Source organism: Macaca nemestrina, chromosome 9 (genome assembly GCF_043159975.1).
Source record: "Macaca nemestrina isolate mMacNem1 chromosome 9, mMacNem.hap1, whole genome shotgun sequence".
Classification (NCBI taxonomy): domain Eukaryota; kingdom Metazoa; phylum Chordata; class Mammalia; order Primates; family Cercopithecidae; genus Macaca; species Macaca nemestrina.
Genome location: NC_092133.1, coordinates 40,432,823 through 40,460,554, shown reverse-complemented (window position 1 = coordinate 40,460,554; position 27,732 = coordinate 40,432,823). Strand labels below are relative to the sequence as shown.

The 27,732-nt window shown below is 46.3% G+C and overlaps 1 protein-coding gene across 4 annotated transcripts in view; it reads right to left on the bottom strand.

The window, feature by feature from the left end:
• LOC105480142 (myoferlin) overlaps window positions 1-27,732 on the bottom strand; it is a 172,915-nt gene that overhangs the window by 143,426 nt on the left and 1,757 nt on the right. For all 4 annotated transcript variants that reach the window (XM_011738667.3, XM_011738672.3, XM_011738655.3 and 1 more), the window contains exon 2: window positions 3,819-3,874. In XM_011738667.3, coding sequence (XP_011736969.2) covers window positions 3,819-3,874 — 56 coding nt within the window. The remainder of the gene's footprint in view (window positions 1-3,818; window positions 3,875-27,732) is intronic.

Here is a 27,732-nt window from a genome sequence, read left to right as displayed (position 1 = left end):
CTCTGCTTCCTGGGTTCAAGCGATTCTCCTGTCTCAGCCTCCTGAATAGCTGGGATTACAGGAGCCTGCCACCATGCCCTGCTAATTTGTGTATTTTTAGTAGAGATGGGGTTTCACCAGGTTGGCCAGGTTGGTCTTGAACTCCTGACCTCGTGATCCACCCGCCTCGACCTCCCAAAGTGCTGGGATTACAGGTGTGAGCCACCGTACCTGGCCAATTTTTGTATTTTTAATAGACATAGGGTTTCACCATGTTGGCCAGGCTGGTCTCGAACTCCTGATCTCATGTGATCCACCCGTCTTGGCCTCCCAAAGTGCTGGGATTACAGGCATGTGCCACTGCACCTGGCCTCAGAGCTTCTATTAGAACACGCCCAGGTTGGGAATGGTGGCTCATACCTGTAACTCCAGCACTTTGGGAGGCTGAGGCAAGGAGTTCAAGACCAGCCTGGGCAACATAGTAAGATTCTATCTGTATGAAAAATTTAAAAATCAGCAGAGCGAGGTGGTGTGTGCCTGTAGTCCCAGCTGCTTGGGAGGCTGAGGCGGGAGGATCGCTTGAGCCCAGTTAGTTATGGCTGCAGTTAGTTATGACTGTGCCATTACACTCTAGCCTGGGTGACAGAGCAAGACCCTGTCTCAAAAAAGAAAACAAGAGCCGGATGCAGTGGTTCACGCCTGTAATCCCAGCACTTTGGGAGGTCAAGGCAGGTGGATCACCTGAGATCAGGAGTTCGAGACCAGCCTGACCAACATGGTGAAATCCCATCTCTACTAAAAATACAAAATTAGCCAGGCGTAGTGGCACATGCCTGTAATCCCAATTACTTGGGAGGCTGAGGCAGGAGACTCACTTGAACCCGGGAGGTGGAAGTTGCAGTGAGCCGGGATCGCACCATTGCACTCAAGCCTGGGCAACAAGAGCAAAACTCCATCTCAAAAGAAAAAAGAAAAAAAAGAACACACCCGCCACCAGCAATCCCAGTGGATTTGGGGTTGACATTTCATTTGTGTTTGGTTTCAATTATATAACAGTTTACTTGATAAGTACATCTGGAATACGAAAGGAAAGGGAAAAAAAATGTTGGAAACAAAATGGAATAAGATGGCTGATTCCCTGCAGAGGACATGGCAACTCACAGGAGAGCACCTCTCTCTCTGCCCTTGGTCATGTGGCTTGATCTCAAATATAAAGAGACGAGTTGGGATGATTCAAAATCTGAAGTAGGAAGCACTCTCACATAAATGTTTACTCTTAGAGCTCTGTGTCAGGTACTAGGAATCCGCAGCGACCAACCCAAGGGGTCTCTTGCTCTCATGGAGCTTGTAGTCCAGCTGACTGTGTTCTGGGTTCTGGAGAAATTACAGATAAGTGGAATTCCCTCTCAACCTGCCTGAGACCTACCGGGCGTTTCAGAAAGGCACTAAAAAGGCTGGTCCAGTGGCTCACGCCTGTAATCTCAGCACTTTGGGAGGCCAAGATGGGAAAATGGCTTGAGCCCAGGAACTCAAGACCAGCCTGGGCAACATAGCAGGATGTAATCTCTACAAACGTTTTTTAAAATTAGCTGGGCATGGTGGCTTATACCTGTAGTCCCAGCTATTCAGGAGGCTAAAGCAGGGGGATCGTTTGGGCCCGGGAGATCGAGGCTGCAGTAAGATGTGATTGCACCACTGCACTCCAGTCTGGGTGACAAAGCGAGACCCTGTCTTTTTTTAATTTAAAAAAAAGAAAAAAAAAAAGGGCCAGGCGCGGTGGCTCACGCCTGTAATCCCAGCCCTTTGGGAGGCCGAGGCAAGCAGATCACGAACCATCCTGGCTAACACGGTGAAACCCCGTCTCTACTAAAAATACAAAAACTTAGCCGGGCGTGGTGGCGAGCGCCTGTAGTCCCAGCTCCTTGGGAGGCTGAGGCAGGAGAATGGCGAGAACTCAGGAGGCGGAGCTTGCGGTGAGCCAAGATCTCGCCACTGTACTTCGGCCTGGGCAACATAGTGAGACTCCGTCTCAAAAATAAATAAGTAAATAAAAAATAAAAAACGCTAGGCTTGGTGACTTACACGTGTAATCCCAGCACTTTGGGAGGCCAAGTGGGTGGATCACCTGAGGTCGAGACTTCGAGACCAGCCTGATCAACATGGAGAAACCCTGTTTCTACTAAAAATACAAAATTAGTTGGGCGTGGTGGCACATGCCTGTAATCCCAGCTACTCAGGAGGCTGAGGCAGGAGAATCGCTTGAACCGGGGAGGCGGAGGTTGCGGTGAGCAACCTGCACTCCAGCCTGGGCAACAAGAGTGAAACTCTGTCTCAATCCCCCCCCAAAAACAAACAAACAAACAAAAAAACCAAGGCATTAAAAAGTTTTTTGTTTCACTTCATTCAAGGATAAAAGGTCTAGCCAGGCGCAATGGCTTACACCTGTAATCCCAGCACTTTGGAAGGCTGAAGCAGGTGGATCACTGGAGCTCAGTAGTTCAAGACCAACCTGGGCAACACAGCAAAAGCCCATCTCTACAAAAAAACTTAGTTGGGGTGTGGTGCGTGCTTGTGGTCCCAGCTACTCAGGAGGCTGAGGTGGGAGGATCACCTGAGCCCAGGAATTCAAGGCAGTATTGAGCTTTAATCATGCCACTGCACTCCAACCTGAGGGAGACTCTGTCTCAAAATAAAAATTAAAAAAAAAAAAAAAAAAAAAAAGGTAAGGGTCTAGTCCGTATCTTACAGAGATTGAAACTAGTTGGGAGAGAAAGATGGGTGGGTGGAGGGGAGCTTTCATGGCCTGGTGACTTGGTGAAAATAACAAAGACATTCATTACTGCTCTTGTCCAGGGAGGTTTGACTCAGCTTTTGAAAAACACAATGGAGCTGGCCATCAACTATTAAAAAGTTAAAGTTTCATGAATAATTGGGTGGTTTAAAAAAATGAGAGAGAGAGAGTAGGAAAATCCTATTCTGTGGGAAGAATTAAATTGTTTCACATATTTGTGAAAATATTAAACACTGAAACACTTCTAAAATAGATATAAGGTCAACAGCTGGGGGAGGTAAATAAGTTATATATCTTCAGTAGAATATTACACAGTCATTAAAATACTTTTGAATTGAATGATATGGGCATATGCTCAGGATATAATAGTAAGAAAGTGTAGGAGAGGAAATCATTTGCTATATGATGCTAGTTTGTGTATCAGATGTCAGATTTTATTAAATACATTCCTCCAATAAACACTTGGTGATACATCACAGATGTTAATAGTAGGTGCCTCTACACAGTGGGACCCAAGTTAATTTTTTAATGATTAACTGAAGTTTCCAAAAATTTCCACATGAAGTATATTGGACATCGCTTTTATCAACATAAAAACAATATATGTCATTACCCAGCTGGACACACAGAGAATCATGTGATATACTCTTGATTTGTCACATGCAGATATGTTTTTAATTATGAGGCCTTCCTTCTGAGACTCTGGAGATGATCTAATCCCATCCTTGCTCTACACATGTGCCCCAGATATGCAGTGTAAGTGGACCAAGCCCACATAGCAAGCTCATGGCGGTGCCTGGTAAGAACTCAACTCCCTTGCCAGTCCAGGCTTCCCTCGCCATGCCACTGCTGTACAGAAGATGGTCGCTGGTAAGCTACTGTCCTTGAACTGCCCTGCTCTCTTGGTGAACACAAAGGGAAATGGAGTGGGTGGGGGTGAAATGTAGAGATTCTCCTTCCAAAGGGAAGAGATAACCTCTTACCCAAAGATAGGACAAGCAGAGATAACTTATCTATTAAAACAAAGTTGAAAAAATGATGAAGTCACCTCATTCCAGACAGGGTTCAATTCATTATCAACTTTCTTTGTTTTCTTTTTCTCATCTGCAAAAGAGATAAAGGAAGAGACAGCAATCATTTATAAAAAATTAAAGAGCATGGGCCATTCATTTATTCTAAGAACATTACCCAAAGGCCTACTTGCGCCCACATTTCCCCATTCATCTGCTTAGGATGGAGGTTTACCTGAATCACAGTTTTCCAAATGAAATGGCCTTTTCTGGTCTACAAGATTTTCCCATCTCCAGGTCTACATGGAGTTAAGGGATGTGATGTTCTGCCCTTCCCTCACCAAGGCTACCCAGAGCCTCTGCATCTCCGGATTGCTGTAGAAAGAAGCCAACAAAGCTAAACTCTGAGATGCTGATATTGCTATTTTATAGGCAAGGATATTGAGGCTCAAAGAGTTAAGACATTTATCTGAGCTCACACCTGGCAGTGATGCCCTGCTTTAAACCTGGAATTTCAGCTTTGAAGCTCATGCTGCTTCTGAGTGTGCTAAGATGCCAGCACAGCTCCAGTATCAAGCTGGACTCCCTCCCATAGGCTTCGGTACAAGGACTCACAGATAATTTGGGGCTTCCTTTTCTCTGAGGCCATCTTTTCTGCAGACATAAGATCTTTCTTCTCTGTGTCTGAGCCTGGACAGTACCCCACCTGGATGAGCACGCGAGTAATTCAACTTTAAGCAAGTACTTAAAGTTTCCTTGTAGCAATGTCCAAAGAGCAGAGGCTTCTCTTGGGTCCCCAAGTCCTCAAATACCTACCCAAATAAAAGCTAATCTTTGCGCACAAAATACTTTGTAAGCATTATCTCATCTAACCTTTTTTTTTTTTTTTTCGAGACAGGGTCTCATGCTGTCGCCCAGGCTGGAGTACAGCGGCGCTATTTCAGCTCACTGCAACCTCTGCCTCCCGGCTCAAGCGATCCTCCTACCTCAGCTCCCCATGTAGTTGGGACCACAGGTGCACACACCACGCCCAGCTAATTTTTCTGCTTGTTTTTTCAGTAGAGATGGGCTTTTGCCATGTTGTCCAGGCTGGTCTCAAACCCCCAGTTCAAGTGATCCACCTGCCTCAGCCTCCCAAAGTGCTGGGATTACAGGTGTGAGCCACTGCGCCCGGCCTTCATCTAATCTTAAAAGCCTAGGAGGAGCCAGGTGAGGTGGTGTGGTGCATGCCTGTAGTCCCAGCACTTATGGAGGCCAAGGTGGGAGGATTGCTTGAGCCTAGGAGTTCAAGACCAGCGTAGGCAACATAATGAAACCCCATCTCTACAAAAATACAATTAGCTCTGTGTGGTGGCACATGCCTATAGTTCCAGCTACTCAGGAGGCTGAGGTGGGAGGATCCCTTGAGCCCAGGAGGTCAAGGCTGCAGTGAGCCAAGATCATACCCCTGCACTCCAGCCTGGGAAACAAAGCAAGACCCTGTCCAAAAAATAAAAATAAAATAAAAAGTAAAAACCCTAGGAGGTAAGTAATTACTATTTTCATCCCCCTTTCACAGCTAAGGAAACTGAGAAGCTGAGTAACATTCAAAGTCACCCAGTTGGTTGGGTGCGGTGGCTCACACCTGTAATCCCAGCACTTTGGGGGGCTGAGGCAGGCAGATCACTTGAGGTCAGGAGTTTGAGACCAGCCTGGCCAACATGGTGAAACCCCATTTCTACTGAAAATACAAAAATTAGTCAGACGTGGTGGCGGGTGCCTGTAATCCCAGCTACTCGGGAGGCTGAGGCAGGAGAATCACTTGAACGCAGGAGGCAGAGGTTGCAGTAAGCCGAGATCGTGCCACTGCACTCCTGCCTAAGAGATGGAGCGAGACTCAGTCTCAAAACAAAAAACAACTAAGTCACCCAGTTAATAAATGGTCCTGCTAGGATTTGAGACCCAGGCAGTCTCACATTGGTGGCCATACTTTGAATCACTCCTCAGCCTTTGCTTCTCCTTTACTGCTGTGGAATGTAGGAGGTAGTGGGTTTTGTTTAGCTAATGTCACATTGCTTTGGCTCCCAGCACACAGCTGCCTGTGGGACTAACCACCTCATTCTTCCAAGACCTCAGCATAGTAAGGCTGTGAGTCATGGCCCTCACTCTGCTAAGCATTAACTTTTCCACTTGAGAGGGCAACACACAGCCCAATGGTTTCCCTTCCTAAGCTTCAGCATGACGCTACTTGTCGGCTTGTGCCCAGACCTATCCTGGCTGGTTCTGCCTGTGCTCTCTCTATGTGACCTACACAGCCCCTCACTGCATCTGACTCTGAGGTCCCCTAGAAGCTGTCCTGAAACTTCCCCTCCCACACTTCCATTTTGACCCCACCCATCCCTCTCCTTCTCTAACAGAAACTCCCAATCCTCCTCTCTGGTTACAGTATAATAAAGTGCTCTTGAGAGAAAGAGGAGACATGCAAAGAATTTTTAACTTAAATAGAATTGGACAAAATGGTTTCTATGTGTAATTGTAGCTGGTCCCTCTACAGAATCATCTCTAGGTGCCAGGCTGTGCATTCTACCGCAGTGTCTCTAACCATTGAGACAATTCTTCGAGGTAAACGTGGTCATTCCCCTTTCTCAGCTAAGAAAATGGAGAGTAGTTAACCTGCCTTCGATCACAAAACTAATAAGGAAACAGAGCCAGATTTTGAACTACATCCCTCTGGCTCCAAACTCTGTGTGTGTGCATGTTTGCCACCAGACCACAGTGCCTTATTGGAAGCTGTCGGAAATGCTGGATAATGAAGATGCATAAATATAACATGTGTGACGGGCTTGGCATCTTGGAAAATGTCCGTAAGGAAGTTCATGGTCACTTTCCAGGGTATCCTGAAACTCTCCAAGATTATTTGCTCTCATACACAAAATATTGCATCTGTGAATTTTCTTGGAGGAAAGAGCTCATTGTTCTCATCAGATTCTCAAATGTGTTAGTGACCTTGAAAAAGGTTAGGAATCCCTGCATTCAACAAGCATGAAATAGTTCCACCAATCTCCCTCTACCTTACCACTACCCCTGCTCCCATAACCGGGGCTTGGGGGGTGGAGAACTGAGTCACAAAGGAGTGGATCTGGATCCTGAGACCATGGCAGTCCTTCAAGAGAGAAGATAGGTGATTCCAAGAAGTCCCAGCAAGAAGGGAAAGCAAGGAGAAGGCAGCAAATAGTGCGATAGAAACTGAGCACCCGGGCTTGGGGTAGGATTTGCATCACTGAAAGATGGCACTGAAGCAAAATTCCAGTCTCCAAGTCCCCAAGACTCCAACCAGGGAGCCAAGGCAGGGACAAGGGCTCCAGGTAGATCACAGAAAAAAACAGCACTTGTCAACATGAAGCGAGTCCCAAACCTGGTTCCTGACCTGGGAAACAGAGTGCATGGAAGACTCGCTGCAAGCTACCTTGACGCCGAGCCTGGGACCACGGATCCTCTCTGCCCTCAGGAGGGACAGGATTGTTCCAGAGTCAGCAGATGGGGAGTGTGAAAAGATTCATTTGTTCATTCATTCATTCACAAACATTTATTAAGCATCCACGGCGTGCCAGTAACAGGAAACAGAAGAGTGTAAGATAGTTCTTAGTCTTAAAAAGTTCCACAGGCTGGCCAGACATGGTGGCTCAAGCCTGTAATCCTAGCACTTTGGGAGGCCGAGACGGGTGGATTGCCAGAGCTCAGGAGTTCGAGACCAGCCTGGGCAACATGGTGAAACCCTGTCTCTACTAAAATACAAAAAACATTAGCCAGGCATGGCAGTGGACACCTGTAGTCCCAGCCACTCAGGAGGCTGAGGCAGGAGAATTGCTTGAACCCAGGAGGCAGAAGTTGCAGTGAGCCGAGATTGAGCCACTGCACCCTAGCCTGGGTAACAGAGCGAAACCCCATCTCCAAAAAAAAAGAAAAAAGTTCTACAGGCCAAGTGCAGTGGCTCACGCCTGTAATCCCAGCACTTTGGGAGGCTGAGGCAGGAGGATCACCTGAGGCCAGGAGTTCGAGACCAGCCTGGCCAACCTGGTGAAACCCCATCTCTACAAAAACCACAAAATTTAGCCATGCATGGTGGTGGGCACCTGTAATCCCAGATACTCGGGTGACTGAGGCAGGAGAATTCCTTGATCCTGGGAGGCGGAAGTTGCAGTGAGCCCAGATCGTGCCATTGCACTCCAGCCTGGCAACAAAAGCAAAACTCCATCAAAAAAGAAAAGAAAGAAAAGAAAAGAAAAGAAAAGAAATAGCAAAAATCTCCACCATGCTCCTGCCTGTCTCATTCTCATCCTGAAGTTCCTTCCTGCCTGTCAGAGGGGGAATAAACAGAAATAATGACTGGTCAGCTCAGGCCAAGAGACCTCAGAGCTTAGCCCACAGAAATGGTTCAGAGTGAGTTCTTCCGCAAACATTAGTCAGCTCCTTCATTCTTCCACCCAACAAATGTTTGTGAAATGGTGCTTGCCGGGCACTGAGCTGAGCACTATAGGAGACACAAAAATACCCAAGACATGGTTCCTGCCCTCAAGGGGTCTAGTGGGGAGGGGAAATGTGGCTATAGGGGACTGATAGAGAAAGGACTACAGTTGCTATCAGAGGGGTATCGATGCACAGGCAAATTCAGAGGAAAGATGACTTCAGGCTGTGTGCACAGAAGCAGAGGCTGAACTAGATGAGAATTCGAGGACAATGAGGGGTTGGAAATGTGGCACCAGAAGACTAGCTCACTCCAGTAGATGCAATAGGGTGGGTGGATCAGGCATGGAGGAGGGAGAACCAGTTACGTCACATCTGGGGACACTCCAGGACCCAACTGGCTGGAACCAAAGAGTGTAGAAGTGGGTAGGGGGCAACTGGGCTTTGTGGGAAGGTTATGGTCTCACTGTGAAGCCTCAAGTACCAGGCTAAGCTTCATTTGGCCGATATAAGTATTTAAAGGTGGAGGGTATTAGAAACTGGATTTTATGACTTCAAAAAGTTTATAACCCATGAGGAAAATCCAAGTGGCCCAACAATTCTCCCATCGCATGTTCCTGAACACACGATTCAATTGTGTGTTGAAAACAAAGGGGAATGGCTGAGTCCAGGCAGATGCCAGTTGACCACAGACCAGGTGGAGCTATTCAACCAGAACTTCCTGCAGCTCCTGGCACTCACCGTGTGAGGCTGATGCTAACGGTACTACCCCTAGGGGACGCTCACTGCGGGCTGGGCATTGCTAATCCCCCCACCTTTTTTTTTTGAGTTAGAGTCTCACTCTGTCATCTAGGCTGGAGTGCAGTGGCGCGATCTTGGCTCACTACAGTCTCTCTCCTGCCTCAGCCTCCTGAGTAGCTAGGATTACAGGTGTGTACCACCACGCCCAGCTCATTTTTATATTTCTAGTAGAGACTGGGTTTCCCTATATTGGCCAGGCTAGTCTCCAACTCCTGACCTCAAGTGATCTGCTCACCTTGGCCTCCCAAAGTGTTGGGATTACAGGCGTGAGCCACCGCGCCCGGGCTGCTATGCCCTTCACATGCCCTTCACATGCATCATTTCATTGAATCCTCCTGGCAAGCCTATGAGGTAGGCGCTGTTATTATCCTCAGTTTGCAGACAAGCAAAGAGAGCCCCAGAATGCTTAGGTAATTTGCCAAAGATCACAGGGCTAGGACGAAGTCTTCTAACCAGGTCTAGTATGACTCCTGAGCCCATGCATTTAACCACTGCACCTCCCATTTCCCTAGCTAACAAGGAAAAACTAAGGGGCTGGCATTGGCTCCTACCCTTCTGGAGAAACCCAGCTCAATCTCTTCCAAGACGGAGGCTCTGATGTTTTTCAAAATGTGTATATGTTATCTTTTATTGAAAACCTATTCTCACACATAAACACATCAGGCCAAAAAAAGAAAGTAGTTAAATTATTTTTCTTATCAACAGCCAGTCACATATTTATATTAGTCAATTATTTGATTCTACCTCTTTAAAAAAAAAAAAAGGTTAAAACTGCAGGCACTGAACATCAGATTGAATAACAGGAAACTCCCTCTCCTTTCTCCACATTACCTATCCCCCAACCTGGCTTCAGCATCTAATTTTATGAAGATGACTGTTTCTTCCTATGGAAAGAAATCAAATACTTTCAGCCCAGAACATAACAACTGACTCAAATGCAGGGCACACTCTGAGTGTGCTCAAGGGCTCAAGTCATTCTTCGGGACATTTCCTGTTTTCCGATTAGCTACGCCTGCCTCTCACTCAGTTCTGCGGAGGTCACCACTGCAGTAATTAACCCCAATGCCAGCCTCCGAACAAGGTTTCCAGGAGAACTGAACAGCTCTCTTAGTCAAACCGCCCGCCCTCCTGCACAGAACCATTTCCTTTGCTTTTCACTTGCCAGCCAGTGTGTCAGACCCTTAATGAAAATGCCTGGCCCAGTGTGGTGCTCACACCTGTAATCCCAACACTTTGGAAGGCCAAGGCCAGAGGATCGCTTGAGTACAGGAGTTCAAGACCAGCCTGGGCAACATAGTGAGACTTTGTCTCTACAAAATATCTTTTTTTTTTTTTTTAAATGAGAGGGAATCTCACTCTGTCACCCAGGATCTAGTGTAGTGGTGCAATCTCGGCTCACTGCAACCTCCGCCTCCTGGGTTCAAGTGATTCTCCTGCCCCAGCCTGCCGAGTAGCTGAGAGTACAGGCACCCACCACCACATCCGGCTAATTTTGTATTTTAGTAGAGGCGGGGGTTTCACCATTTTGGTAGGGCTGGTCTCGAACTCCTGACCTCAAATGATCCACCCATCTCGGCCTCCCAGTGCTGGGATTACAGGCGTGAGTTACCATGCCAGGCCCATCTCTACAAAATATTTAAAAATGAACCAGGCATACTGGCATGCACCAGTTACTGAATAGTCCCAGCTACTCAGGAGGCTGAGGTGGGAGGATTGCTTGCGCTTGGGAGGTCAAGGCTGCAGTGGCCATACCCCTGCACTTCATCCTGGGTGACAGAGCAAGACCCTGTCTCAAAAAAAAAAAAAAAAAAAAAGAAAAGGCCTGAAAGACATCAGGACTCCTGAGACTGACTTGCTACATCTGTGCCAGTGGTCAGCTGGGATGGTTCATTTTATGTGTCAAGTTGGCTAGGCTATGGTGTCTAGTTGTTTGGTCAAAAATAAGTCCAGATGGGCCGGGCGCGGTGGCTCACGCCTGTAATCCCAGCACTTTGGGAGGCCGAGGCGGGCGGATCACAAGGTCAGGAGATCGAGACCACGGTGAAACCACATCTCTACTAAAAATACAAAAAATTAGCCGGGCGCGGTTGTGGGCGCCTGTAGTCCCAGCTACTCGGGAGGCTGAGGCAGGAGAATGGCATGAACCCGGGAGGCGGAGCTTGCAGTGAGCCGAGATCGCGCCACTGCACTCCAGCCTGGGCAACAGAGCGAGACTCCATCTCAAAAAAAAAAAAAAAAAAAATAAGTCCAGATGTTGCTGTAGAGATATTTTGTAGATGTGATAAACATTTACACCTGGTTGACTTTAAGTAAAGCAAAATTACCCTCTATAATTTAGATGGGCCTCATCCAAACAGTTGAAGGTCTTAAGAGCAAAAACTGGTTTCCTGGAGAAGAAATTCTGCCTCTAGACTCGAACGTAGAAACCCTGCCTGAGTTTCTAAGCTGTGGAATTCAGACTGGAGATTGCAACATCAACTTTTATGTGAATTTCCAGCTTGCTGGCCCGCCCTGCAAATTTCAGACTTGATAGCCCCCACAACTGCATGAGCCAGTTCCTTAAAATCTCTCTTTCTGTCTCTACACAAACACATGCACACACATCCCATTGCTTCTGCTGCTCTGGAGAATTCTGACTAGTCCAACCAATAACACTAGGTGCCCACGGAAGTAACATGATGGTAACACATTTGAAATGCTTCCAAATACACACCATCTCACTGATCCTAAAAATCCTGCAGGGAAAAGCACAGATGTCGGCCCAGCCCCTCTGACTGGACTTTCACATCTGTGACGTCTCTTCCTTTGAGCTGTCATCTTGGGAAAATACAAGGCTGAACCCTCAAGCTCAGAGTCCCTCATATATAAACTGATGCATTCAGGTGAGATAGATAATCTCGAAGTTTTCCCCCAGACTTATGGAACATAAGCTTTATGACGTGCTCCCAAGTCCTGAACAGTTAGATTGCTGTGTTTTTCTGAAATGGCCTCAGGAAAAGTGAGGGAGCTGTCTACAAAAGCTCCCTGAGTAACTTAGCTCTTCAGTAGACAAAATAGAACAATAAGATCTCTAGGTTCAGCCAGGAGTCTACATTTGATCTCCCATTCAGAAATACTTCTTCACCTTTTCTAGATCTTGGAGTCATGCCTCCTTTCTTTTGAGATATATAAAGCCCCAAATGAATTCATCTGCCATTGTGCCTAACATTTCACACACCCCTAAACCACACCCATACATGGCTAGCACTTATTATTAAGTGCTCTGAACAGAGTCACTGTTCCCAGTACTTCCCATGGATTCTCTTACTTAATCTTCACAACTCTAACAGATAAGTTCTATTATGGTCATTCCCAGTTACAGAGGAAGAAACCAAGACACAGAGAGGTTAAGCAACTTATTAGAGGTCACACAGCTAGTAAGTGATGGAGCTGGGATTCAAACCCTGGTCAAAAGAGACAAACAGCAATTAGTTTCCAGAGTTGGAGGATTAAGACCAGAGGGTGATGCCTTGAAGGCTGAGACTATGTATTATTAATATTGTTATTCCCCCTACAATGCCTACTACGTAGTAATTTCTCCATGACTGGAGTAAATTGGACTTCATAAGTTCATATAAGTATGATTACTAGGGCTGCTTTAATGACTAAATGAAAGAATGAATACAAAGTGCCCAGCCCAGGGCCTGGCACACAGTAAGACTAATAAATGAAAACTATCAGATGATTTCCTTCCTTCCTTCCTTCCTTCCTTCCTTCCTTCCTTCCTTCCTTCCTTCCTTCCTTCCTTCCTTCCTTCCTTCCCTCCCTCCCTCCCTCCCTCCCTCCCTCCTTCCTTCCTTCCTTCCTTCCTTCTTTCTTTCGGCTGGAGTGCAATGGTACAATCTCGCCTCACTGCAACCTCCACCTCTCGGATTCAAGCCGTTCTCCTGCCTCCCAAGTAGCAGGGACTACAGGCATGCGCCACCATGCCTGTCTACTTTTTGTATTTTGAGTAGAGATGGGGTTTTACCATGTTGGCCAGGCTGGTCTTGAACTCCTGACCTCGGGTGATCCACCCACCTCGGCCTCCCAAAGTGCTGGGATTACAGGCATGAGCCACCGTGCCCAGCTAGATGATTTCTTATTACAACACCAGGGCAGCCTCCTTGCATTCCCCCAGGGTGTTCCCAGGCTGTGGAGCCCCGGAGGGCAGGGCCCCTGTGACTGGAGGAAGTGCCCGGTGAGGCTGGGACCGCCCTGGTGGAATATTTCTTCCACATGGCTCCATTCCAGGCCTCTGAGGTTCCCTGGGGCAGCTGGCATGTGAGCAGTGACTGCTCCTCCCTGGCAGGCAGCCTGGCAGCCACCAGGAGCCAGCTAATTTCTACTATCAACAAGGGGCAGAGAAGGTTCTGAGAAAGGCCGGCAGAGACGCCTCTGTCCTCAGGACTTGAGAGACACCTGGGGGAGCACAGGGACACAGGGCCCATCAGGTGGACCTCTCTCCGGGAGTGTCGCTGACTTTGGCTTTTCAACCCTGGCTGCCCTATCGTTCCAGGAAGATGCTGCCAAACAGGTTCTAGGAGAAAGGCACTTTGGGCAAGTGGAAACGGTGATACAAAGCGAGGCTGTTTGGGACATTTCTGCAACAGTCACGGATATCACTGATAAACAGAAATGCCCCAGCAAAAAGGCAGGCCGGGTGACTGCTCCCCTCTCCACTCCCAGTGCCCCACTGGCCTCTGGAAATGACCTTTCAGACGTACAGGCTCTTGAATCAAACCCACATTTTCCAAGGGAGTTGCAGTGAAGTCCAGTCCGTTTGAATGACTCAGCCAGAATCTGCTTCCTAAAAGCTGATGCTGGGGCGTGGTCATGTCCCAGCTCTGCTCACTGCCAGGGCTGCCGGGAAGGGTGCCCAGGAGGGCCAGGCACCCGGCTTGACTGCCTTAGTGTTTGTGTTGTATGCTGGGCATATTAAACACGTTCACGCCTGTTCCCTACAAGGGAGGCTGGGGGCAGTGCTCACATCTGTAATCCTAGCACTTTGGGAGGCCAGAGGTGGGAGATGGCTTGAGCCCAGGAGTTTGAGACCTTCCTGGGCAACATAGTGAGACTCCATCTTTACAAACAATTAAAAAATTAGCCTGGTATGGTGGCTTGCACCTGTGGTCCCAATTACTCAGGAGGCTGAGGTGGGAGGATCACTTGAGCCCTAGAGATCAAGGCTGCAGTGGGCCATGGCCTGGGTGACAGAGCAAGACCCTGTCTCAAAAAACAAACAAACAACAACAACAAAAATAGAAGATATGAGTACACTCATTTTACAGATAAGGAAACTGAGGATCAAGGTTGTTAACTGACTTGCCCAAGATCATGGAGCCAGTAAGTAGCAGAGCTGAGCTTGAGCCCAAGTCAGCCTTGTTTTCAAACCTGTGCTCTTAACTGCCACTGCAGGCAGAGGGTGCCAGGTGACCTGTCACTTTTTCAGACCTTCCAGTGGTGTAAACTTGGTCTACTTACTCCAACTCTTCATATCTAGACTTCTTCATTAATAAAGATTGGTATCTAATGCCCAGGAATAATAGCTACCATCTATAGGGCTCACCATCTGCCAGGCACTCTTCTAAGGGCTTTGTAAATGTTATCTATTATTATTATGATCCTTATTCAAAGCACAAGAAAGTTAAGTAGCTTGTCCAGGATTACCTGCTAGTAAGAAACAAAGCCAGAATTTGAATATAGGTCTTCTGGCTCTGGAGCCACTCAACCTATTTCTGACTGGTGTATTTCTGAGACATAATTTGCTAGAGAATGAATGAAGTCTCAGGTATTCAGCAAATACACTTCAAACCCAGCTAAGGAGGTAGGGCCTACAGGGCCTCTCAAGGCCCAAGTGTCCTCTAAAAAGGAGATACAAAAGCCCACCTGGTAGAATTGCAGCAAGGGTCAAATGAGAAGACACACATGCCCAGGACACAGGGGACATTACCATGTGTTGGATCAGAACTATCAACTGCTTCCTTCAGGCAAGCTTTGGGAGGATCCGGTCCTCTGCCCTTCCCCCATCCAAGAGATGGTATCAACAGAAAACAAAATAGTCACTTCAAACAACTTTGAAAACAAATGCAAAGCGCTGAGTCAAAAATCTTGATAATTAGATCCTATCCTTCCCAGGCAAATAATTTCCAGTTGAGTTTACCCTCAGCTTTAGACCCTGGTGTCTCACCATTAATCATCTCTTTCAGTGGAATTTTTGGCCCTGCCAGCAGTTTAATTCACTTTCCTCGACCCTCCTTCCTATGCGGTGCATGGCTTTCACCTGTGGGTGCTTTCGCAAGCTGGGCTGCTTGTTTGCTGTGGATCGGAGGGAGAGCTGGGAGTCAGGAGTGTTTGTGGGCTGGTGTTTGTCAGTGGGGCCTGGGACAGGGACAGAGGGTGAAATTAAAACGAGAAGATGCCAAGCACAAAGAAAACCAGCCATATGTGAAGCAGTGGAAAAAGGTAAAGGTTAGTCCTTCCCTGCCTCTTTCTGGCCACACAGCTTTGGCCTCCCTTGATATCTGAGTCTCAATATCTTCGTCTGAACAATGGGTATGAATATCAGTCCTCAGCACCTCCTTGTGTTGTTGTGGAGAAGAAATAAGATTACACCCATGAGCCAAGCGTGGAGGCTCACGCCTATAATCGCAGGAATTTGGGAGGCCAAAGCGGGCAGATTGCTTGAGGTCAGGAGTTCGAGGCCAGCCTGGCCAACTTGGTGAAACCCCCGTCTCTATTAAAAATACAAAAAAATAGCAGGGCGTGGTGGTGCACTGCTGTAGTCCCAGCTACTCGGGAGGCTGAGGCAGGAGAATTGCTTGGGCTTGGGAGGCAGAGGTTGCAGTGAGCCAGGATCGCACCACCCTACTCCAATCTGGGTGACAGAGCTAGACTGCATCTCTGAAGAAAAAAAAAAAAAGATTACACCCATGAAAAAGCTTTCTACACTGTCAGTGCCCTGCAAGGCACTTTCACACATGGAAGCCATCATAATGTGTCCAACACCCTAGAGCAAACAAGAGGGAATTTGGGGCCCTAGACAAGTCCTCTGAGACCAAAGATGTCCAGCTCAAAGGCACCAATGCCCCAGGCCCCAGTGTGGTGTGACCAGATGCCCTCAGGGCTGGCTTTGTCCAGGGAGGTTACTGCCAAGAGTAAGCAGTAGAGCCCAGATTGCCAGCCACGTGGGCTCAGTTCATGTGCTTGACCACAGGATGGGCCAAGTTTGGATGCGACCAAGACCAAGCATTCAGGGCTGCGAAAGGGAAAGCATAGGTGGTACAGCCTCGGCAGTGGGCGTTAGTGTTCCAGCTCCACCTGGACCCTGCTGTGAGACCTTGAGCGAAGCATTTCACCCACTCTACCCAAGACTCAGTTTATTCAGCTCTCAAGTGAGGACTTCTTTCTTATTTTTATTTTTACTTTTTTGGTGAGAAAATAAAGGAGTAGGCCAGGCACGGTGGCTCACGCCTGTAATCACAGCACTTTGGGAGGCCGAGGCGGGCAGACTGCCTGAGGTCAGGAGTTCGAGACCAGTCTGGCCAACATGGTGAAACCCCAACTCTACTAAAAATACAAAAATTAGCTGAGTATGGTGGCGCGCACCTGAAATCCCAGCTACTCGGGAGGCAGAAGTAGGAGAATTGCTTGACCCTGGGAGGTGGAGGTTGCAGTGAGCTGAGATCATGCGACTATAGTGCAGCCTGGGTGACAGAGAAAGACTCTGTCTTTAAAAAAAAAAAAAAAAAGATAAAGGAGTATGTTAAAATTGAATAACTAAGTACATGTGAAGCATGAGCACAGTGCTTAAAAGCCAGTAAACCATCACCATCAATATAATTGCCAATAATGATAATGTCTCCTTTCCAGAAGTTTAAACACACTGCACCCTTTTTTTTTGTTTGTTTTTTGAGACAGAGTTGCTCTATCCCCCAGGCTAGAGTGCAGTGGCACAATCTCGGCTCACTGCAACATCTGTCTCCCAGGTCCAAGCAATTCTCCTGCCTCAGCCTCCCAAGTAGCTGGGACTACAGGTGCCCATCACCACGCCTGGCTAATTTTTGTATTTTTAGCAGAGACAGAGTTTCAACATGTTGGCCAGGCTGGTCTCGAACTCCTGACCTCAAGTGATCCGCCTGCCTCAGCCTCCCAAAGTGCTGCGATTACAGGTGTGAGTCACCACACCCAGCCTGCACTCTTAATTCACTGAACACTGGCCCTATTTACAGCTTAGACTATAAGATGCATGTGGACAGGGCTAAACTTGCTTTGTTCTCCACCCTATACACAGAGCTAAGCACGCTGCCCGGCAGAGTACCCTCTCCATCAACACTTGGATCAATACTTGTTGAATGGATTCATGCTTGGAATGAGGAAGGAGCTGCTAAACATAGGAGGGACGGAGACAGGGAGTGTCCCGGCAATGAATTCAGACTGTTAGGAGGGGTAAACAAAAACATAACGTTTTGTTTATTGAAAGAAAGAGAGAGAAGGGCAAGGATTTTTTTTTTTTTTTCAATTTATAAGCTGCACTATTGAGATGAAAAAGATGATGAAGGTCATAAACCAACAAACGGAGGTGAAATGAAGTGGACCTCACCCTGCCAGTCAAATATTGGATTTTTAATACTTTACATTACAAGAAGTTACGGTTCCAGTCTCCACTAATAAAATGGCTCAAACTTGACTATCAGCGGAACTGATTCACTGCTAAGCTATGTCACCTCTGAGCTTCTGAGTCACAGCATATCATAAAGGCTTTCATTGCTCTGTTGCAAACTCACCCGAGGAGGGATGGGTTTTGTTTTTCTTTTTCTTTTTTTTATGTTCTTTTGTTCTTGGTACACTTTCTTCCTTTTTCAGACTGGATCCTAATGACCCCAACCACTAAACAACTCAATCCGTTCAGAGGGAGAAGAACTGTTTATCTGAGTTGGTTGTGTAGTCACAGGTTGTGAAGAAACCTCTTCATCCATGCTGAGCTCAGTGAAGACGCATGGACCATCTGGAATCCAGTTAAATCCTGATCTGTCTCTGCTTCAGCTCCCTCATAGGGAAAATGAAGATGGCAGTAATACCTACTTCCTAAAAATGAAATGAGGGCCGAGTGCGGTGCCTCATGCCTGTCATCTCAGCACTTTGGGAGGCCGAGGTGGGCAGATAACCTGAGGTCAGGAGATCAAGACCAGCCTGGCCAACATGGCAAAATCCCTTCTCTACTAAAAATACAAAAATTAGCTGGGTATGGTGGCATGCTCCTGTAATCCTAGCTACTCAGGAGGCTAAGGCAGGAGAATCACTTGAACCTGGGAGGTGGAGGTTGCAGTGAGTCGAGATCGCTATTTCTCACATGTCTTTTGCTCTGCTATGGTTCCCAGCACAACTCTGGCCACACGGACCTCAGGGCTGGGCTCCACTGGCCAAGAGGCCACCAAGCTCTTTCAGGCTGCTGCTGGGCCCTTGCCAGCGGGCTTTCCATCACAGGAGAGCTGCTGATCATCACAGTGATCCTGCTGATCACTGAGGATGAGGCCTGCACGGCAGCAATTCTCACTCTGAGCCCATGCAGCAAGTGTGAGCTGAAAATCCAAGCCAGAGAGTTGCTAAGAACCTACTATGCTCACACCCATTAAGATGCTACTATGAAATAAAGAAGAAAAAAAGAAGAAGTGTTGTCAAGGCTGTGGAGAATTGGAGCACTTGTGCAGTGCTGGTGGGAATGTAAAATGGTGCAGGCTCTATGGAGAACAGTAGCCCATTTCCTCAGGAAATTAGAAATAAAATCCCAGCATTTTGGGAGGCTGAGGTGGGCAGATCACTTGAGGCCAGGAGTTCAAGACCAGCCTGGCCAACATGGCAAAACCCCTCCTTACTAAAAATACAAAAATTAGCTGGGCATGGTGGTGCATGCCTGTAATCCCAGCTACTTGGGAGGCTGAGGCAGGAGAATCGCTTGAACCCAGGAGGCAGAGATTGCAGTGAGCAGAGATGGTGCCATTGCACTCCAGCTTGGGTGACAGAGCAACACTCCGTCTCAAAAAACAAAAAAACAAAAAAACTAAAACTAAAACAAACAAACAAAAAAACCTGTACATTTAAAATAGTTAAGATGGTAAATCTTACGTTATATGTGTTTTACCACAATTAAAAACAAATAACCTACTTGGGCAATGCCTTTAAGTTGTTTGTGCAGCCACAGCTGACCAGCATCCTGTTTATTCTGAACAGCTAAGCCTGGGCCACCCCTTGGAAATGTCCCCCAGGACTCTGTATGTCCCTGCAGCAATGGGGGAAGAAGTGGGGCATAAAAGCCGGGAGACACGAGCACTTGTCATACAACATTCCGTGTCAGCACTATGACAAGTTCTTTAGATATTTTATCACAATTGCTCCCGACAAGCTCCCTGAGAGGTACAGATTATTCTCCACACTCTGTAGATGAAGAAATGAAGGCTCAGAAATAAAGTTGCCCAAAGACACCCAGTTCCTAGCGATAAAATCAGGAGTGAAAATTAATTTTTCTAATCCAAAGGACATCCCTTTCCAGGTATTGTGTTAATTACAGAAAGAAGGGGGTTCTTTAAGTGAGAGGTTATGTCAACCAACAGATTAAAGATGGAAAAGAACAGATCTAGTCCCTGGAAAGAGATGGGGTGGAGAGTTCGTATTCTAGGGCCTCAGAAGGCTGCCCTGTGAGTAGACACATCTGGTCTACCCACTTTGTCTTGGGTTTCCATGCCCCTTGACCACAGTTGATTGGAGCAGGGCTGAATATCTGACCAAAACCAAGCCAATGGGTGTTTTTCTCTGAGCTATCTCATGCATGAGATGCTGCCACTGTAGTTGGATGTAGAGTCAGGACCCAGTCACCTTGTGGCAACCCAAAGCCCATGCAAGAGGCCTCACTAAGGATAGCCAATTTGCAGAAAGTCAACAATTATAGCCAATATGCAGAAAAGTAATGGCTGCCATGTGCAGGGAGAAACAGAGGCAGGAGGGTGCACAGTCCCTGGGAGGTGGGGAGAAGTGAGGTGACACGATTCTGGTTCCTGTGAGGTCTGTGATCTGGACTCTAGATTTCTCTCTGGTTTTAGAAAAACCAAGGTTTCCTTGAGTACAGTGAAGTGAGTATCTGCTCCTTGCAATGAAGCAATTCTGAACCGTGACTCCCTATCTTTTCAGATAGTACAACAGGCTAGGGAGAGAAGGACCTTATGCAAATGAACCGCAGCTCAGCTTGGTTGAGGAAATGCTCCCCAATTTGATCTTTGGGAAGACACCACACTTTGTCTTCAAAAATCACTTTGTATTTCTGTTTTCCTTCGATCTCCTGGTGGCCTTCCTGCCTGCTGCCTCAGGTGGCTACTGCCCTCATGCTGGCTTCTTGCAGAGCTACCCCAACCAGCCCTGCACTCGCCCACAGGGTGCACACTCCAGCTGGAAGCAAGGCAGTCTGATGTTCCATTTCACAGTAGAATGTGAGGAAGGATGGCCGAATTCGCCTGTCCAGTGTGGCTTCCTTATTAATTTAATTCAATCAGGCTGCTTCCTCAGTGTCTTTCCTTATTAGTGCCTTCCTTCTGATTCCAGCCCTGGGATGAGCTCCACCTGTCCTGAGAAGCATTTGACTCAACTAATAAGCCTTCTTACTAGTCTCCCTGACTAGTAGGAATCTGCTGTTCACATTGCTGCCTAACGAGGCTCCCAACTGGTTGATGAGTAAAGTTCAAACCCTATTCATACCACATTACTCCTCCCCAGGGCTCCCTGGTCCTTCTGTGCTGTTCCAAAGCCTGGAATGTCTTTTTTCCATTATTTCTGTCAAATTTCCACTCATCATTTAAAACCAAGCCAAATGACACTTTCTCCACAAGGTTTTTCACTCTTTCATCTACTCAGATTGTAACTTTTCATGTCTATTCTGGTTTGCATCTCATTCTTGTGGGCTAACTAGACGGTCACCTAGGCCTAAAAGTCCAAGCTATCTTATGCATATTTTTCTAGGCTTAGTTCCAGAAATAACTCTCTGGTGCACTGAAACTATTATCAAATAGGTAAGGAGATTTATAGATTGCCATGTGCAATGTCACATGTACATTAATTTAATCCTCAAACAGCCCTGCAAGGCAGGAGGTATTATTAAGAACACTGAAACTGACGTGCTTTTTTGCTGTTGTTTTTTTGGGGTGTTTTGTTTTGTTTTGTTTTTTTGAGATGAAGTTTCACTCTTGTTGCCCAGGCTGGAGTGTAATGGCACCACCTCAGCTCACTGCAACCTTCACCTCCTGAGTTCAAGCAATTCTCCTGCCTCTGCCTCCTGAGTAGCTGGGACTACAGCTGCCCGTCACCATGCCTGGCTAATTTTTTTGTATTTTGAGTAGAGACAGGGATTCACCATGTTGGCCAGGCTGGTCTCGAACTCCTGACCTCAGGTGATCCACCCACCTCGGCTTCCCAAAGTGCTGGGATTACAGGCGTGAGCCACCATGCCCAGGCTTGAAGTTGAAGATTTTATCTGCTCATGAACAACTAGGGATTGCAACTGGAATTCTCATTTAGGCATCCCTGGCCCCAGAGCTCAGGGCCTTTGCACCCTCATGCCCAGTAAGAAGTTAACTGATAAGGCTTAAGGTATCAAATGTCCCATAACTTTTTCTGAGTGAGAACTGTACTCAGACCTGCTCAGAGCACACCCCTGTGCAATAGAACAGCTGTTCAATAGAAAGTAGACAGTGAGTCACGTGACCACTGCCATATCATGGCATTCTATATAGTATGTTTCATGTATGAAGGTTTAACATAAAAACTGGCAGCTTCATGTTTTCCTTGCCAGGAACAAGAATGCAAAATGTCTAAGATGCCGATTTGCTCCCAGAGAACAGGTGCTACGAACTGGTTATACTCAAAGTTCATGAATATTTGACAGGGTTCTTTACTAAGCCTCATTCACAAACACCTGAGAGAATATTAAATGTAATTCAGCTGGAAAGAAGGGCAATTGGCTGACTTCCCAGGGTCTCTTTCAGGACTAAGCATCAAGGACTTTATCACACCAAGGTGTCTCAAATCTCCTGCCAGTTCTTTTCTTACATGCTCAATATTTAAAATGTGTATTCAACATCAGTGATGTGCTGGGTGTTGCAGAGGATATAACAATCCCATGCCTTCTTGGCAGGGCCAAATCCTCGGGGAAAGGAGAAACGCACGCGTGATTAGAAAGGAAAACCCATACCAGACAAATACCAGCACACCTAAGCTGAGGGCACGCAGGTGAGATGTGTTGTGAAGGAGGAAAGAAAAACAAGGCACATTAATTAATTTTTTAGGGGCAATTGTAGCTTTATAGATGACTGAGACCCTGCCGTGTACCTCTGAGAGTTCCCATGCTTCCATAGGGTGGGGCCACTTTCCTTAGGCAGTGAGTCTCTAAGCCTAGTTCTCCAGGAAGGGTTGGGAATGACACAGTAGATTAAACACTTTTGCCTTCCTGATTGTTTTGTCAATACAATGCAGTGGTTTTATGGGAATACCCGGGTAGTGTGATTATCAGTTTGAGCTGATAGGGATCTTCTTGATGAGTCCTGTGGTTCTCACTGGGTGAACCAAGGCTCTGTCTGGGCAATGCACCAAGTGCCTGGACAGACCACAGGGAATAATATCCATGAAGTCTTTCTCACATCACTTCCTCATTCTTTTTTTTTCAGATAGGGTCTCGCACTGTTGCCAGGCAGTAAAGTTCTCATAGCTTTGGAGCTTATTTAAAAAATGCTTTAAGGCCGGGCGCGGTGGCTCAAGCCTGTAATCCCAGCACTTTGGGAGGCCGAGACGGGCAGATCACGAGGTCACGAGATCGAGACCATCCTGGCTAACACAGTGAAACCCCCCGTCTCTGCTAAAAAATACAAAAAACTAGCCGGGCGAGGTGGTGGGCACCTGTCGTCCCAGCTACTCGGGGAGGCTGAGGCAGGAGAATCACTTGAACCCGGGAGGCGGAGCTTGCAGTGAGCTGAGATCCAGCCACTGCACTCCAGCCTGGACGACAGAGCGAGACTCCGTCTCAAAAAAAAAAAAAAAAAATGCTTTAAAAGATATATTCTTGGTGTTAATGTCCCCGACTGAAAAAAAATCAACTTTATAATTTCAAACAGCAAAGCAGGTTTTTACTAAAAATACACGTGTGTCTATTGGATACATCACAGCCTTTGGGATGTCTAGAGATTAACTCCCTTTCAGATAAGCCATTATAGCCCCATTTCTCAAAAGAAAAAAGGACTCTCTGAGAGGTTAAGTGGTTTGCTCAAGACTACAAAGTTTGATAGGCTAATTAGAAAGGGGATATTCTAGAAATATCTAGGCTCACATTCCAAAAACCGGTTCAAGTAAAATAACAGGAATCTGGAAAAAATAAGTAATAACATGACAATTATCTGGCGGCCATCTGGACAGTAGCAGTAGACATTCCACAAGGAAAAATTTACACAAGACCAGAAGGGAGAGAAAATTCTGGCTGATGGAATGGGGGATATCGTTAAGGAGAGGATGAGAAAAATGCTATAGTAGCAACAACTATGTACCCAAGGAGATGGATGTTTTATGTGAATGTAATGTTGCCACATTGTAAAGACACAATAATATAAAAGTATACAAGGAAACCTCTGCTCAATCACCTTTTCAAGAGATTGGACACAGAAGCAAGGGATGGGTCAAAGGGAAAATGGAAGCCAATGTCAAGATCCAGCAAAAGCATCTTTAAAAGAAAAGAAAAGGCCAGATGCAGTGGCTCATGCCTGTAATCTCAGCACTTTGGGAGGCGGAGGCGGGTGGATCACCTGAGGTCAGGAGTTCAAGACCAGCCTGGCCAACATGGTGAAACCCTGTCTCTACTAAAAAACACAAAAATAAGCCGGGCATAGTGGTGCATGCCTGTAATCCCAGCTACACGGGAGACTGAGGAAGGAGAATCACTTAAACCTGGGAGGTGGAGGTTGCAGTGAGCCAAGATTATGCCATTGCACTCCAGCCTGGGCAACAAGAGCAAAACTCTGTCTAAAAAAAAAAAGAAAAAAGAAAAATAACACACACACACAAAGGTAGAAGCTGTGCTTTTGAAATGTGTATATTCATGGCCGGGCACAGTGGCTCACACCTATAATCCCAGTACTTTGGGAGGCCGAGGACGGCGGATCATGAGACCAGGAGTTCAAGACCAGCCTGACCAACATGGTGAAACCCTGTCTCTATTGAAAATACAAAAATTAGCCGGACGCGGTGGTGGGCACCTATAATCCCAGCTACTCAGGAGGCTGTGGCGAGAGAATCGCTTGAACCCAGGAGGCGGAGGTTGCAGTGAGCCGAGACCACACCACTGCACTCCAGCCTGGGTGACAAAGCGAGACTCTGTCTAAAAAATAAAATAAAATAAAATAAAAATGAAATGTGCATATTCACAAAGACATGCTCCACAGGGACACCCACTGTAGTCCTGTTGCTAACAGGTAGTAGTTAGGACAACTTACATGTCTATAGCAAAAGGTCGAGAAGGATTCAAATCAAATTGTTCAGCGTGGTGGCCCTGAAGGACTAACAGTGGGAGAGAGAAAGAGTAGAAGAGGTGCAGGGAGAATTTGCACTTTTTAGTGGCATTAATCCCTCTGGATTGTTAGTTTATTTTATGTCTACATGCATTTTTAATTTTAGAAGTTAAAAATATTATATTATTTAAAATTAAAAAGTTTTTTAACAACCTGTTCTGTTTGGAGGAATCGTCAAGTCTCAGAGGTGAAATTGGTCTCAGAGGTCTTGTAGACTAATCTCAGCTAGATTCAGCTTCACAGCCTGGCTGGCTGCATGGAACTTAGGGCAGAATGGCCACCCCTGGCTCACAGGCACTCACTGCAGCCTCACGATTCGGATCTGGCTCATGGAATCTGGTGCACCCCAAAGATGTGAAAAATTACATAAGCATTGTGTCTTTCATAATCTATACCTACACTGCTAAACATCAACAACAACCATGCACCAGGACTACAGCAACCCGCAGATCCTCCTAGTTGCTACCAGGCCCTGAGTAATTTGACAGCCTCAGAAAAGTCGCTCACAGTTGAACACAACTGGGCGCTCATACCTGTGCAGTACTTTGGGAGGCCAAGCCAGGAGGATTGCTTGAGCCCAAGAGTTCGAGGCCAGCCTGAGAAACAGAGAGAGGCCTTGTTGCTACAAAAAAAATTAAAAATTAGCTGGGCATGGTGGTGTGAGCTTATAGTTCAGCTACTCAGGAGGCTGAGGTGGGAGGATCGCTTGAGGCCAGGAGTTCGAGACCGTGATCACACCACTACACTCCTCCCTCCTGGATGGCAGAAAAAAAAGAGAAAGAGAGAGAAAGGGAGAGAGAGGGAGAGAGAGAGAGAGAGAGGGAGAGAGAGAGAAAGAGGGAGAGAGAGGGAGGGAGAGAGAGAGAGAAAGAAAGGAAGAGAAAGGAAGAGAAAGAAAGAAAGAAAGAAAGAAAGAAAGAAAGAAAGAAAGAAAGAAAGAAAGAAAGAAAGAAAGAAAGAAAGGGTTTTAACATGAAAGACTGAGGTCAGCTATAAACCAGTTGGTTGTCAGTACAGCACAATCCCAAGTGCAGCGTAGCTATAGCCTAATAAGTGTAGCTATAGCCTAATAGGGCCTCAGTGTCTATGCGAGCAACACCATTAACAATTATTTCCCCTGGTCTTATAGTTTGAGAAGAGCTGCTTACTGCCCTGACTTTGCTTATTTACCCAAGTGGCAAAATGTTTACGTATTTCAGTTAACACAGGGACTTTCTTTGATGCTGCCTTGATCTTCTGGTATGGCTTTTTCCTTTTTTCTTTCTTTCTTTTTTTTTCTTTTTTGAGATGGAGTCTCGTTCTGTCTCCCAGGCTGGAGTGCAGTGGTGCAATCTCTGCTCAGTGGAACCTCTGCCTCCCAGGCTCAAGGGATTCTCCTGCCTCAGCCTCCCAAGTAGCTGGGATTACAGGCATGGTAGGGCTTTTTCCATTTTACCATACCCTACCCCACAACACACTATGAAGTATGTCTGCCTTTGTTCCATGTTCCCTCTGATGGACAGTATTGTGCTATAAGTATCCTCAGTTCAGTCAGAACTTAATTTACTTAATTTTATGCAGTCCTCAAAACTGGGGACACACCTGTAAAGGGTTTGCCATCACCAGGATTTTAAACCACCGACATAGACTGAGAGCAGGAAGAAAGCTGTGTTCATTACTATATCCCCTCCAGCACCTAAGGCAATGCATTTCACATCTTGCTGAGAGCAGATAACTCAACACCTGGAACTAGAAAATTATAGAACCAAAAAGATGGAAGACATCTAAAGACCAGTTCCCATCATGCCACAGCTGAGAAATTGGAGACCCAGGTAGTTAAATCAGATATTGAGTTAATGTCAGCTAGAATGCAGATGTTCCTACTCTTTGAGTTGAGTATCCTTTCCTCTGTCAGGTTGCTTGTTAGTTAAATGAATGAATGACTTTACCACTTGATTTGCATGAACAAAGGAGGCCAGAAAAGAGACTAAAGTTAAATGTGTAATTGGTTAGATAGACTATATTTGCCAACTTCACTAAAGGTTTCCACTTTCAATTGATTGTTTGCATTCATTGACTTAGATATATTTTTCATCATTTAAAATGTTCCATCAGTGCATACAAACTCCAGACAAATAACAAATCAGATTTCAATATAGTGTTAACTCCAATTCCTCTATAATCTATAAGACTTAAATAATTACATGATTGGACTGATCCCAATATATTTTAATGTCTTTATATGTCAATGATGAAGGATGTAAAATCTTCATATTATGTCACTATTATGTAACTGCTTCAAGAAAACAAAAACTTAATAAAACCTAACACATGTAAATAAACTCTGACATCACATGAGTCCATGATATTAAGTAGCCAGATTTTCAAACCTCTTTGTCCTTTAAGAGCCCAATTTTAAGCTGGGCGTGGTAGTTTATGCCTGTAATCCCAACACTTTGGGAAGCTGAGGTGGGAAGAAAGTTTGGGCAAGGGAATTATAACCAGCCTGGGCAACATAGCAAGACCCAGTCTTTTTCTAAAATTTTTTTTTTTGTTTTTTTTTAAAACCAATTTTTGCTCTTCAGATGTTTTTTTCAACCAACCAACAATTTGCCAGCTCTTTTTTTTTTTTTTTTGAGACGGAGTCTTGCTCTGTTGCCCAGGCTGGAGTGCAGTGGCATGATCTCGGCTCACTGCAACCTCCTCCTCCTGGGTTCAAGCAATCCTCCTGCCTCAGCATCCCAAGTAGCAGGATTATAGGCCACCATGCCCTGCTAATTTTTGTATTTTTAATAGAGATGGGTTTTTGCCATGTTGGCCAGGCTGGTCTCAAACTCCTGCCCTCATATTATCCACCCACCTCAGCCTCCCAAAGTTCTGGGATTACAGTGGTGAGTCACCACACCCAGCCAGCCAGCTTTGAGTTTCATTTTTTTCATTTTCTTGCTCATCCTCAGAGGGAGAGGTTTAAGAAGAGAAATAAAGGGGAAAAATGGAAAAAAGAAAGGTGAAAGGTATAGATGCCTCAGGAACTGACAGGGAGTAGCAGTCAGGCTCCTGGAAGAAACGAGAAATGTAGCAAGGCATGGTCAGGAAACACATGTCTATCTATGCTCCC